At 41.0% G+C, this 15,982-nt stretch overlaps 1 protein-coding gene across 1 annotated transcript in view; it reads right to left on the bottom strand.

Moving 5' to 3' along the window:
• LOC147024531 (homeodomain-interacting protein kinase 2-like) overlaps positions 1 to 15,982 on the bottom strand; it is a 167,174-nt gene that overhangs the window by 37,689 nt on the left and 113,503 nt on the right. Inside the window, exon 9 of the mRNA XM_085884537.1 lies at positions 13,869 to 13,978. Coding sequence (XP_085740663.1) covers positions 13,869 to 13,978 — 110 coding nt within the window. The remainder of the gene's footprint in view (positions 1 to 13,868; positions 13,979 to 15,982) is intronic.

A 15,982-nucleotide genomic window follows, 5' to 3' on the forward strand; every position in this document is an offset into this window, starting at 1 on the left:
ACAAACAGACAAATGAAATAGCCCATAGGGCCAGGACTTGACGAAATTCATCCAGTCAAAGATACTCCCCTCCTACATCCGTGTTTCAAATTTGAAAGGAATCCGTTAAGATTTGGCGGAGACATGAATTTTTGAAAATCGGCCCATGCTGAAAGATACGGATTTTCGCGATTTTCAGGAATTTTTCCTGACCTTGACATGCCAAAAGTTATCGGGTTCTATTCTGGTGGCCAATAAGTCCATTGGTGAAGTTCCATGACATGCCGACTCGAAATGTGACCTGTAGAGCGAGACGTACACACAAACAAACAAACAAACTCACAAACTGAACCGACCAACATACTTGACAAAATCGTAGATTTCGTCAAGTAACAAGCCGGTAGGCGGCGATGGGTCGCCGAGCATAGAAATTATAAGATATAGAGCAAAATGGATGTCATATAGCGAATAGGGAATCACCTTAAGATTATGCATATCAAATCTCATCCAGTTCAATCTACTGATAACTACTCGGTATCAATTTGAATGAAAAGTACCGAAAATGTGGGTTGAAATCGGAAATCGCCAAAGTTCGAGGGGGAGCTGTGGGTGAACAAAGATCTAAATCGAAAATCCGGCTCGATCGTTTGTGCACAATGTATTCCAGACGATTAGTGTGAATTTTCATGACCATCCGACGATAACCCGAGGAGGAGTAGCATTTGGCGCGAAGGCACCTTGAGCTCTCGCATATTATCGATTTTTGCACTAATTGACCTTTGACCCCTGACCTAAGCGAAATCGGTCAATATGTCCTGAGGCAAAGTTGTAGTACTCATTGAGTACCATGAACCTGCAAAGTTTCATTCGTATCGATGCACTCACCTGGTCGCTAGGGGGTCTTCAATTTTCGCCAATTTTCGCGCATACCCTAATTGTAGGGGGCGCTGTGGGTAAAGTATTCCATATATCACAAAAACCGGAATATATTTGATAGAGCATCACCTGTAGATCATTCGTGCCAAATTTCAAAACCCTACGTGGGATAATGGCTTTCGGAATTGATTTCGCGTGAACGGTACCGATTTTGAAGGTTTTTCGGTTGTTGCTAGGGAACCAAAGCGTCCCTAGCATCCATCACATTTTCCAAAGCACACGGTCATAAGATGTACCAACCACCCGAGTTTGGTCAAAATCGGCCCACGTTTACTACCAATTATGCTGATGACAAACGAACAAACATCCAAACAAACATCCAAACAAACAGACAGAATTACTGACAATATGGGTCACCTATTTCGGCAACCCAATTACTGACAATAAGGGTCACCTATTTCGGCGACCCAATTACTGACAATAAGGGTCACCTATTTCGGCAACCCAACAGACAGAAAGGGGTTAAAACAACTTCCTTCACCTTCGGTGGTGGAGGTAAATACTAATGTGATTGTCAAATGTGCAATTTATTATTTACAAACTACAAACTTTTTTTTTTTAATATAAAAATGGTAAAGATGGGTTCGACGATTTGTCAAGACTAAGAGAACAAACAATCCAAGGGAAAGGTTGTACGAGCGAGTCTGAAGAACTATTGAAAGGAAATAATGAAAGCATAATTGTTTGCAATTCCTGTTAGTATATATATAGTATTCCCCCCCCCAAAATGTCACATTTGCATATGTACAAGGGCTTCGCACAGATTCACATGCTTCGCACAAACAAGACTCTGGACAGGACAACAAAAGGTTCGGTAAATTTGACACAATTGGGTCAGAAAAGGAAAATTATGACTAATCCGATAGCAATATTTAATTGACCACAGAATCATCGTCGCCTATCCAGGAAAGCTTCTCATATTGTGGTAAGTGCAGTGTCATTCAAATCCAGCTTAGCATCTGCTCGACTGAGCAAGCTACGCCGTGCGTCCCGGAAAGCCAGGGACGAGCTATCACCATTAACCAGGTGCAAAATCTCCGAGATAAAATTGCTTGAGAGGTTACAATGCCGATCCTAGTCTGGTTGTAATGACAGGGTTCATCTGTGCGGGAAGCGACATGTGCTTAACGACTTCCATGCTTGCTCCGTGTTTGGTCCAAGGGGACAGCCATTTGCAACAAACCACCCTTGCTGAACCACAACCAAAGGGTGGTGAATCCAGAAAGCCGATCTCTTTGTCACCACCTCACATTAATCTCAAACTCTTGCTTTAGGACAGATTTTGTTATTATCATCATAATGATGCGTTTCTGCACACATGAAACAAGGGCAGGAGTGTTTCACATAAGGTTGTGAGTATCTGCTTCTTTAAATGGCATCAATTATTCCCAACTTTCTTGTGGGGTCAGCCAGGGAAAGGATTTAAACCGTCTTTCACGAATCGGCTGGCAAGGCCTGACCATCGACTGAATGTGGCAATAATTATTTGAAATTTTGAGTCCAGGTAGCCGGTGGTAAACTCGCTTAATTGCAAAAGATACTGTGGGATCTTTAATGTGCACTAATGACTACTGCTGGCAGACGGGTCCTCTGATGAAAATCCTTCCGAGGGACGGTGCACAGATTGATACCTTGCCCTGCATGCACAATACCAGGATGACGGTTATTGATTCTATCTGGGACGAGATTCAAATCCAGGTGAGACAACTCAGTGGAGAGTGTGCAGACCTTCACGTGAGGCTGTGGGTTCCTGGAATAATCTACCATGAAGAGGTCGAAGAAAAGGATAAAGAAGGCTATAATGGAGGTTGTGGTGACTGCCATCTATCAAGTGTGCTGCATCGTCAAATATCTCGGCATATTTTTTACGTGACATCAATATTTAATCATTTGCATTGATTAAGCATTTTGAAAATATTCCGAGAAGAATGTTTACGGGGTTTTTTTTCAATATAATGCAAACAGCAAATCTCGAAGCCAATCCCTCAGCTCTTCTATTCCGAAAGAAAATTTGCTTTAATGGACAAACTACATGGCCAAAAGTATGCGGACACGTCTTCCAATTAGTGGATTTGGCTATTTCAGCCGCACCCATTGCTGACAAGTGTCGAAAATCGAGCACACAGCCAGGAAATCTCCACAGACAAACAATTGCAGTAAAATGGGCCAAACTGAAGAGCTCAGTGGCTTTCAATGTGGCAACGTCATGGGATGCCACCTTTCCAACAAGTCAGTTCGTCAAATTTCTGCCCTGCTAGAGCTGCCCCGGTCAACTGTAAATGCTGTTATTGTGAAATGGAAACGCCAAGGAGCAACAACAGCTCAGCGGCAAAGTGGTAGGCCACACAAGCTCACAGAACGGGACCACCGAGTGCTGAAACGTGTAGCATGGAAAAATCATCTGTTGTCGGATGAAACACTCACTACCGAGTTCCAAACTGCCTCTGGAAGCAACGCCAGCACAAGCACTGTTCGTCGAGAACTTCATGAATGGGTTTCCATGACTGAGCAACCGCACACAAGCCTAAGATCACCATGTGCAATACCAAGCATCGGATGGAGTGGTGTAAAGCTTACCACCATTGGACTCTGGAGTAGTGGAAACGCGTTCTCTGGAGTGCTGAATCACACCTCACCATCTGGCAGTCCGACGGACGAATCTGGGTTTGGCGGATGCCAGGAGAATGCGACCTGCCCGGATGCCTAGTGCAAACTGTAAAGTTTGGTGGAGGAGGAATAAAGGTCTGGGGCTGTTTTTCATGGTTCGGGCTCAGCCCCTTAGTTACAATGAAGGGAAATCTTAATGCCACAGCGTACAATGACATTCTAGACGATTCTGTGCTTCCAACTTTGTGGCAACAGTTTGGGGAAGGCCCTTTCCTGTTTCAGCGTGACAATGCCCCCGTGCACAAAGTGAGGTCCATACAGAAATGCTTTTTTCGAGATCGGTGTGGTAGAACTTGACTGGCCTGCACAGAGCCCAGACCTCAACCCCATCGAAGACCATTGGAATTGGAAAGCCGACTCTACGAGCCAGACCTAATCGCCCAACATCAGTGCCCGACCTCACTAATGCTCGTGTGAATGAATGGAAGCAAATCTCTGCAGCAATGTTCCAACATTTAGTGGAAAGCCTTCCCAGAAGAGTGGAGGTTGTTATATCAGCAAAGGAGGGACCAACTCCAAATTAATGCTCATAATTTTGGAATGAGATGTTGGACGAGCAGGTGTCCACATACTTTTGACCATGTGGCGTATATGAGCATGGTGGCATGCTTAACCTATACTATCCCAGCAGAGAATGGGCTAAACTTAGGCAAGAGGGGCTTAACATTGTATTAAATGCATTGATGATGAAAAGCATGCAGGTATGGGTTTCAATTCAACTTTCAATTTATTGTCCACTTTAAAAACATAGATTGGAAAATTTACTTGTAAAAAAGAGCTAAAAAGCTCCATCGAATTACGAAATATAAAATTAAACAAAAACAAACTTGTACTTAAAAATATTTTTAACAAGTAGAAGTACATTCAAAGTACACTGCCCCCATGCCAAATATATAAATAACAAATCCTCCAGCGTGCGACATTGCCGGAGCGCCTTCAGAACGATGCCACCGTGCAACACATGGACATGGAATTGGGAGGAAGCAGTGTACTTTTAAGGTGAATGTGTACAAATGATGCTGACTCGCCGTGCAGCACATGGAGATGGAATTTGGAAGGAGGGGTGTACAATAATTGGTTGATTAATTGCATAATTAAAATAAAGTAATAATTGTAAAATAATTTCTTAATCAATTGGCTAATAGCTCACCAAAACCACCAATGTTTCATCCGAATCTGTAACTCTTTGAAAATGAAGTAATTCATCAAAAAAATGAATAATTAATCGATTAATTGATGAATCAATAAATCAAACAAGGCATTTTTCTTTCCAAAGCACATCTTCACTTTTTTCCCCCCATATTTCAGCTTCCTCGTTCAGAAGGATGGCTGAGATATTGCCCGGACAAACAAGAAAGAAAGAAAGACAGAACGAGAGAGTGAGAGAGTGAGAGAGTGAGAGAGTGAGAGAGTGAGAGAGTGAGAGAGTGAGAGAGTGAGAGAGTGAGAGAGTGAGAGAGTGAGAGAGTGAGAGAGTGAGAGAGTGAGAGAGTGAGAGAGTGAGAGAGTGAGAGAGTGAGAGAGTGAGAGAGTGAGAGAGTGAGAGAGTGAGAGAGTGAGAGAGTGAGAGAGTGAGAGAGTGAGAGAGTGAGAGAGTGAGAGAGTGAGAGAGTGAGAGAGTGAGAGAGTGAGAGAGTGAGAGAGTGAGAGAGAGAGAGAGAACAAACGGAGTAAAAACCGAGTACTCCCTTCATTCAGCATCCCACAATGATGTCATGCATCACCTGGATATGGAGTTGGGATGGAACAGTGTACAAAAATGCATGAATCATTAAAAACTAGAACAGCACTTGGTAGAGCGCATAACTCCACCAGGCTGAACAGTTTACGTTTTGGATTCCACTGAGAGGCCAGATCTGGATCCGGACCTGAATGGAAAATGAATCGGCCTGTTCTCGTCACCCACCTTGGGTTGTGACTCTGACTCAAAACAGATTCACCAAGTTTCATCCGAATCGGTCCATAACTTTTTGAGATATCGTACTCCACATTGTTGTTGGCCCCATCTCTCAATGGTGAAGAATCACTTGAAAACTTTAAAAATTCTAGTGTCCAGATTCAGATCTTCACTAAAATCTAATCAGTTTATTCATGTCACACACCCAACCTGCGCACCAAATTTCATCAAAATCTTTCCACAACTTTTTGAGATAACCTGCACATAAACAAACAAACAAACAGATCAACAGACAGGGGTGAAACCATAACCTCCATCCTTTGCAAATGGTGGAGGTAACAGACAAAAATGATACAGCACAAACCATATCTCAAAACAATAACATTTAACAATGAAAAAAAAACACCAAACATATATACATGGAACACAAGTTCACAAACGAAGACGACACATGAAAAAACGACACCAACTAGATAATTCATGGAACACATTACCCTGCGCTGTTTTGACAAACAAGGACATGGGCAAGTCTACGAGCGGCAAAATTGATTGGTCGTAATGACGTAAAATGCCAGAAATATTTTGTCCAAGCACTGTGAAATGGAAGGGTTTTCAAAGTGTCAATAAATGTGATTTGTATTCTGCAGTGTTCAAGCATATAATTCAATTGAAATAAAATAAAGATTTTAAACGTCACAGAAAATTCTTTTTTTTTTCCGGAAGTTCACCGCTGTTGATGTACCAGCTCGTTTAACACGTTACATTCGTTCTTCGTGCCTGTTTGTATCCTTCATGATGTCCATAAAAACAATATATTTCCTGGTTTGAATGATTTTCAATTTTGTTTGACTGCCAGATGGGCAGTAAGATGAAAAAAACGTGTGCGTTGTAAAAAAGAGGTGTACAAAACACAGAACCTCTACCGTGTAATATCAGGCAGCCATGACTGCCTGCCCAACCCGCAAGCCATGCAAAACCCTTGATTATTATGATTCATGAAAAACTCTGACACAATATGGAACAAAATAATTTAAATAATGAGTTATTCCACATTGGAGGCTTCTCAATCTTTTCCCTGACCTCATCCATCGATAGCGATTGTTCAGTCGAAGGTGCTTTTCCTCTTTTGTGTCATTCGCCTTAGTTGCAACACAACTGAAATCTTTATCTGTTAAACCATTCTGATGTAAAATCTGAGCATGTTCTCATGAGTATTTTGAAGAACTCGGTGAGAACCAGCCCGATGGGTAATCTTGTCGAAGCGCGCAACACGTTCTTCCGATGTATACATACCTTTATTTGGGCGGTGTATAGGCAAGTGACAGCTCTGTGTCGACAAAATAAATAACCTGAGGTATGTGCATGAAGCAAAAGCATACCTGAGGTTGTCATTCAAAACACCTTACAACACTGGAAAACGTGGGGACAGGAATACTGTACTGTAAATGGTGAAGACTTGTAATGCCCTCCCCACCTGAAGGGGGCGCTACACGATACACATTTACATGGAGAATTTGTGTTCCCCAACCCCCAAGATCACTGGCAAAGATAGAAACACCCCTATACATTAATTGGGGTCATGCTGATCCTATGTAGCAAGTCTGGATGTAATCAGCCCACAACTGTAGGAGAAGAGGGACGACAAACGCACACACACAAACACACAAACACACAATCACCGGTCCGTGAATTATGAGGACAAAGAACATTAAACCAAGAAAGATGTGTAAACTCGTTTTCACCATGACTTGTTGCAAGAACAAATGAAACATACAAATATATATATATATATATATATATATATATATATATATATATATATATATATATATATATATATATATATATATATATATATATGTTCGCCTCGATGCACAAGCCCGTCAGCCAATACACAAACATTCATCATATATTTTTTGAATGCATTGCCAAGGCTCGTGGAAGAGCGAGAACACAGAACGGATCAGGACATAACAGAACAAAAAGAACAGCAGAAAGAGAGGGAGGATAACGGGGACACACAGACAGCAGGGTTGAGGGGCAAACTGGGCATCCTCAGATATACGTTAAACTGGGCGTCCCCATCTGCAAGCTTGAGTTGGTTCACATTAAAGATCCCATGGTGTCCCTCATGAAGAGTAGGTGAGCTATCCGCGGCACCATGGCGAAATCCCAAATTCCTGCCGTAACCAGCAGAGGGCATTGATTGCATCAGTGGCACTGCCGCACCCTCAGCCAATGATACTCCCCCCCGAAGCCTTTTCACAATGATTTAAATCACTATGGGTTTGCCTGCCTGACTTTCCCAACTGAGCACTGAGCTCACTCACACAGTTGATATCTTGGTGTGCAAATGCCAGAGATTGTGCTAATGAGTTTGTTGCATATGCTTGGTGTTGGCTTAATGGGTAGGGTGGTGGGCTTGGGATCCTAGGATCCTGAGTTGAAATCCCACTCGGCTGTTGAATTAATCCCAGGTGGGGTTGACTATGCCTGTCATCCTTCCGAGGTCAGCAAAATGAGTGCCAGCTTGCTGGTATCCTGTGACGGAGTGGCGACCCGTCCAGGATTGTGTTCAACAGCCAAGGAGACTGCTTGGGCAGCACCAACGCTCTGCACAGAGTATGGTCCCACTGGATGGGTGGATGTGTTAATTGCCCCCGAATGTCCTGAGCCTAATGTCCTGCATAACACACCCAAAGCTCATTAATGAGCCTTACTTACACAGTACAGTAAAAAGATGACAAAAAAATAAAAAGTTCAAAACTTTTTTCCCCATAAAACATTCAAACATTTATTTCGTGTGCATCAAATAACGATAACTCATAGCACTAATCATTATCATTATCAACAAACACCAAGCCCCTTTATTTTGGAGTTGGCAGCTGACATCAGCATGTGGAGTTGGGTACAATTTTCACGACCTAGCTGCCTGGCTCGGGTCTTATGTTTGCATGTCCACACTGAAAGGGAGACCAACAACTGAAACCCCTCACACTGAGAAGCCTTGGGAATAAAACCCATACCAGCAAGAGTAATGTAATAAGGCCTTGCTCACTCAGCCACTTAACGCCACCGATATGTATCCTAAAAATAATAAATATCCAGATTCATTCAGATAAACAAAACTCCAGAAAAAGCCGTGAAAGAAAAACTTAAATTTTAATGGCACTACAAGTTGTAAATACAATAAAATTAACAATCTTATATATAATTTAGCAAGTGTGTGTGTGTACGTATGTATGTACGTATGTAGGTGTGTATATATATATATATATATGTGTGTATATATATATATATATATATATATATATATATATATATATATATATATATATATATATATATATATACACTCTACCAGTCTAAAGTTTTAGAACACCCCCATTTTTCCAGTTTTTACTGAAATCTAAGCAGTTTAATGTTTCAATGTACTCTTATTTTTTATCTGCAGTTGTTTATTTGTTCTGTGCTTTAATTTCCATCATGAAATCGTTTTGTTGAACAAAATTGAATCTAAATTTTTGACTCATCAAAGTAGCCACTTTTTGCAGATATAAAGGCCCTGTCACACCTTGAAGTTTTAGCCAGCGGATGCCGACGTATGAAAAATTTGTCTAAAACGCTGGCACACGTCGAATACGTTATAGGTAAGTTTTGTATACGTTAAGAGCACGCTGAAGCACGCTGGCATACGTCGTAGTATGCCGAGCTCGTCGACAAATTTTAAGCATGCTCAAAATTTTTTGACGTATGCCAGAGTATGACGCACACGTTCCGCATATGCTGGCCATAAGTTGTAGGCACGTTACGCGATCGTTGACACACGTCAACACACGCTACTTGTAAGGTACTCGTAAGTCGAAACACGTTGAAGTAATGTTTAGCGTACCCGAAACTTATTTCTAACCTATGAGTAACGTGCTTTGAACCTATGTGTAACGTATCTCCAACACATATTGACGTATGTAGATGTATTTGACGTCTTCCGGACGACCACAGAACTTACTGAACATGTTTCTAACTTACATCTACCGTATTATGGCGTATTGGCAGCGTTTAGGGGAAATGGTATATAAAAATGGGCTTCACAGGAGGAACCCGTCAGTGTTCCAGACTCCATTTTTTTTTCTTCGGCATGACGGTGATGTTGACACTTCGATTTCGAGTGCGGTTATGATTTAAATCGTTGAGCAGCAGCCTTTTAATAGGCTACACCACGTGATCGTCGGCGATATGCTGCCGCGCTATGCATAAGTTAGACTATCGTTGGGCATAGGTTGTGAATGCCAACAACACGTGAAGCATTCGTTGGTATAAGTGATTGACAAGTTATCGAAACGTTCTGTGTACGTTACTAATACGTTATGCATACGTCCAACTCGTTATGAATACGCCCAAAACTGAAAAAACATCAATAGTTCAGCGTACGCCAGCGTTTTACATACATTTTGATACGTTGCCATATGCTGGCTAAAACGTCAAGGTGTGACAGGGCCCTTACAGCTGAATATACTCGTGGCATTCTTTCTTCAATGGAAATCAAATATTGTTTGGAAAGTTCTTCCCAACACTGTTGCAGAAGTTCCCACAAATGTGTTGCACTTGTAGGTTGCTTTGCTTTCATCCTTCTGTCCAACTCATCCCAAACCAGTTCGGTGGGGTTTAAGTCTGGAGACTGTGCTGGCCATTCCATGATTTGAAGCCTTGTTCTTCTTGTTCTTCTTGAAGCCTTGAATACCGCCTTGTTCTTTTCTTCAAAGGTAGTTCTAACATGAAGCCTTGTGTTGGCTGAGTGGTTCGGGTGGTGGCTTGGGATCCTGGGGTCCTGAGTTCAAGCTCCGTTGGCCGCCGGATTAATACACCAGGAGGTTGACTCAGCCTGTCATCCTTCCAAGGTCGGCAAAATGAGTACCAGTGTACTGGTAAGGAGGACACTGCATCAGCGGCATAGCCACGTCCCAACTAATGATGCAACCAGCAGCCGCAGGCTGCACTCGATAGAGAGAGTTCTAACATAGCCTGGAGGTATGTTTTGGGTCGTTATCTTGCTGTAGGATGAACCCCTGACCAACTAGCCATAGACCAGAGGGTATTGCATAGCACTGCAAAATGCTGTGGTAGCCCTTTTGGTTCAGGGTGCCAGTCACTCTGTGCAAGTCACCGACACTGGATCCAGAAAAAGAGCCCCAGATCATCACGCTTCCTCCTCCATGTTTGACAGTTGGTGTCACACATTGAGGAACCATCCTTTCACCCACTCGGCGGCGTACAAAAACCCTGCGTGATGAACCGAAGATTTCAAATTTTGATTCATCGGTCCATAAGACCTTCTTCCAGTTTTCAGTAGTCCACTGGCGGTGCTTCATGGCCCAGGCAAGCCTCTTTTTCTTATTTTGCCATCTTAGCAATGGCTTTCTTACTGCCACTCGACCTGTCAAACCTGCAGCTCGAAGTCTTCTCTTCACAGTTGAAACTGAGATTTCCTTACTTCAACCAATGTTGAGCTGTGCTTGAAGCTGCTGTCCTGTGAGCCGCCTATCACGCAAGCTGTTGACTCTCAGAAACTTGTCTTCTGATTGTGTTGTGGCTTTGGTTCTGCCAGACCTCTTCCTGTCAGAGTTTCCTCCAGTTTCCAAGTGCCTTTTGATGGTGTAGGAAACTGTACTCACTGACACCTTGGCTTCCTTTGCAATTTATCTGAAGGAAAGACCTCCACTTTTAAGGGTTGTCATGGTCTGTCTGTCTTCCTTTGCTAATTAAATTGTCTTTTTCTCAGCATTATGATAGCAATACACTACTTCCTACAGTGCAATATTGTCCAAATAATGCTTCAGAGGGTGGAGCAACACAGTCTGTTCCAACACTGCTTTTATACAGACAGAGGGTTTGTAACTAATCAACAAAAGTTGGGACACCTGTAGCAATTGTTCGCATTAACTTTCAAGGCTTAATTTACTTCCATTGCTGCAGAACAGCTGCAGTTGCTAACCCATTACTTGTTCCCTGAAAAGGGCCTTTTTTAACAACTCTGAAAATTACATTATTTTTCAGTTTTTGGTAACCTAAACTTTTTTTTTTCAACCTCTGGCAGTTTACCGCTTAGCTTTGTATCATTTCAGGTTATTCACTGGACTTGAACTGCTTAAATTTCAGTAAAAACTGAAAAATGGGGGTGTTCTAAAACTTTTGACCGGTTGAATATATATATATATATATATATATATATACATATACATATATATATATATATATATATATATATATATATATATATATATATATATATATATATATATATATATATATATATATATGTTGTGTGCTGTTCGTCTTTCGGCTGCTCCCGTTAGGGGTCGCCACAGTGGATCATCCGTTATGATCCACATACTGATTTGGCATAGGTTATACGACGGATGCCCTTCCTGACGCAACCCTGGTCGCCTCTTACGACACAGGGATAAGGATTGGGTTTCACCATGATTCAGAGCTGCCCTACACCCTCTCATAGCACGGCCCAGCGCAGAGCTCCCGTTCTCAAGCGATCCTCCAACCCAAGCCTCCAAGTAGCCGGATTACAGGCGCACGCCACTACGCCCGGTTATATATATATATATATATATATATATATATATATATATATATATATATATATATATATATATATATATATATATATATATATATATGTGTGTGTGTGCATGTACGTATGTATGTATGAAGGTATGTGTGCACGTATATACTGTATGTATGTACGTACATACATAGGTGTATATATGTATATGTATATATATATATATATATATATATATATATATATATATATATATGCATGTACGTACATGTATATGTGTGCATGTACGTACATGTATATGTGTGCATGTACGTACATGTATGTATGTACGTATATATGCATGTACGTACCATCTACGTCTCCGAGAGGATTTGACCTCGGAGGCTGAAATTTCAAGTATGAATGAGGGCACACTGAAGTTCCAAATATAAAACGTGTGCTTTGTTGGATGATACAATGGAGCACTAAGTTTGCTTTATTTGGAACTATACAAAGTTAAGCACGGTCAGTGTCAACTCGGCTGCTGTTCAGCTTAGCAATGTATTTTTGACTTCCTATGGTAATGCTAATGATTTGCTCTTCATGCTTCTTGCTTGCTGGGACAAGTCCCTTCTACTCTATTATCTGTCAATGTCACCAAAAACAAATGCCACTTCTATTCAGTCGCAGCAGCAGAATATACTTGAGGCTCATTTCAGAGGATGACGAGAGGGAATGGAGACTCGAGCAGATTAAAGAACTACATAAAGAACTCAATTCTGTAACTGCATAGGTGATTCAAGCATTTTGACGACCCCGGTCCCAATGACCACTCAATTGTAGGGTGAGCATAACCACCACAAATGCAAAAGACACTCAACCTTCTCTTCTGTGATGGGTAATCAGTCATAATTATAGGGCTGGCAGGATAGCCTCGAGGTATGCAAACTATCCTGAGTTTGAATCTCGGCCAGGCTATAAACTGTCATCCTGGTGTTCTACAGGCATAGCAAGGCATCAATGCATGTGCCGTCCCTCGAATGGATGCTCAATTGGAATCTCGGTTGCCAAGAACAGTTGATGGATGTTAAAGGCCCCAAGGTGTGTTTCGCGAAGAGTCGGTGAGTTATTGCCAGTAACTCGTCCAAATTACAAATTCCTGCTAGAATCTACTTGTGTGTCTATAATGAGGGTACTGCATCAGTGGAAAAGCTGCTCCCCCAGAAAATGATCTTCTGCGCAGCCATGTGCTGCATACAAAATAATAATCATCCGATGAATTAGTGAAGATCATTGGATCACCTCATTTGGACCATCCATTGAACTCTGTTTGCCTGTTCCAGAAACTCCTACTCATTATTTGAGAGAGAGGCACATTGCCACCTTAATGACTCAGAACATACAACCCCCCTGAGTTGAGAGTGGCACAAGTTTTACTGATACTTTCATTGCTATTTCAATCATGATGCACCTTATCAAAAAAACAAAAAAACAAAAACAGTTCAACTCTGTCGATAATATTGCAGACAAAGAGGCAATCAAACTACCTTTGGCTGTATAATCTTACTCTATGTGTCATCTCTATTAAGTGCAGGAAACACACAAAGGAAATGAAAAAGCAAATCTTATAAATCAAATGCGCTCATATCACGCAACCTTGAACACCATTATCTTAATATGGATCACAACTCCAGTTGTTATTAACACTAAAATTCGTTAATATTGTTGTTAAATTCACTGCAACATTTGGTGTTCAGAATGTTTCCTCAAGCATGGTGTTTACACGATTACTTTCTGCACTACTACGCTTACACTGTAGTGAATATCCTCCCGTACCTGTGCAAGTACCCCGGGTTGGAGTTGGAGCTGCTGAGTCCCTGCAGGGGCCTGCGTAACAAGTGGCATACCGGAGTAGCCTGCATGCTTTGGGGGCGATGCTTGCAGTCCTGCAATGAAGACCAATTTTATCTTCCTGATTTTTTTTTTTATTACAGCCCTTGTATTCATAATCCTTCAAGTTATTCTCTCAACATTTCTACTATTTGTTTACTCTGCCATTCACTGGACAAATATGGTGTACACACACACACACACACACACACACACACACACACACACACACACACACACACACACACACACACACACACACACACACACACACACACACACACACACACACACACCTTTTTCCTTCATAAAGCTGTTTTTCACAACTTATAGAACAGTAATGACTTTTTCTTATGCATTAAATTAAGATGTTATTTAAGTGATCCAAATTGTACAACACCAAATAGTTAACTCTATTTTGAAGGCAAAACTCAAAATAGTTGCATCCTTAAATAGTGACTTTAGTTATTTGAAACTGATCAATTTTCTGACTGTGTGCTCCACAGATGGGCTACCCTCATTGTCTTGACCCCTTCGAACCAGAATCTTTCCAATCGGTGAGTCAACAACCTTCATAGTGTCCAGTCAGTCAATACAGTAATGGTATTTCACATTATACATCCATAGCTTATAGATACACTTGGATTCCAACAGTTGTATACTTTCATTGCAGGAGATGAATGCAAAATGCATCAACACATTGCATAATAGCGAACGAAGTGAGCTTAATACTCAACGCGTGCATGTGAGAGAATAGGAAACAACAACAACAACAACAACAACAACAACAACACAATAGCCCTGGCTATATGGAATCCGTGTTGTGAGCTATGACTTTTTGCTTCCGGTTGTTGTTAAACGCTGTGCGCTGTATAAACACGATTGGGTTTTATTTCTATCTTGTGAATATTACTTAACACGTGCACAGGCGAGAATAGGAAACAACAAAAACAACACAATACCCTGGCAATTGTGAATCCGTGTCGTTGCCCATGACCCTTTTGCTTCCGTTTTTGTTTTGTTTCTGGTTTTTTTTTTGTTTCCGGTTTTTGTCATGGGGAATGATGCATGCCGGGAGATCATGACCGGAAGTGTTTATTTATTTATTCAATTATTTTTTTTCCCAAAGTTAATTTTATACTTCTGAAAGTGATTTTTTCATGACAGGAAGTGTTTATTTTGTATTTAACATTACCAGGAGTGATTTTGAAACTCTTTCCGGAACTTATGTTTTCTTTTATTCTTGACCAGAAGTGATTGTTTATTTATTCAATTATTTTTTCCCAAAGTTAATTTTAATAAAGATATCTCCCACATCATCAAAAAATGATTTTTAATCGTGATTTACATTATTTGATCGCTGATCCTGAATCCAGGCCGAAGTAACCGGAAATTGCGTCAAAATAATCAGCTGTGCGGCGTTTACATGTACCATGGTATAGTTGGCAAGTATACAGTTGTGAACACGTTATAGGTAAAGTCAGAAGCGAATGTAAGAAGAATTCTACATTCACTTCGAGGCTTTGCCTATTCCATATTATCGTCATACATACAGTATGCTACTTCCTTACTTCACACATCGCCAATCACACATCCGGTCGGTTTACAACCGATTCAGGCTGTTATTGAAAAACAAATATTAAAGCAAATTTTTTGCTGTTTTTCAAGAAAGGTTTTACAAAGGTTTCAATTTGATGGTTTCAAAGAAAGTTTATTTTACTCCAGTATTTGTCATTTTCTGCCTTATTACAAGTCTAAATGGCTGCGCAAATATTTTGACAAGTTCTGTGCTGTCCGTCGTGGTTCAAACCGTCCAGATTATTAATACCTTCAGCTTTTCCGTCGAATAGCTTTTGAGGAGCATTGCTGTGCAAGGCGTGAACTTTTGTTTTCGAGGCGTAAAACGTAAAACGCATGTGAAAATGCTTTTCAAGAATTTATTCGTTATAAAACAGAGATGCATCTTGTTTAGTCATCAAACAATGTAGTGTGAAATCCGATATTATCGTCATTGATTTGTAATTCTGAAGAAAAGAAAAAAAGTGCTTAAGTGGGAGTTT

The sequence above is a fragment of the Eptatretus burgeri genome, chromosome 6 (genome assembly GCF_056783735.1).
Source record: "Eptatretus burgeri isolate ZD-2024b chromosome 6, Ebu_testis_v1, whole genome shotgun sequence".
NCBI classification, from domain to species: Eukaryota; Metazoa; Chordata; class Myxini; order Myxiniformes; family Myxinidae; genus Eptatretus; species Eptatretus burgeri.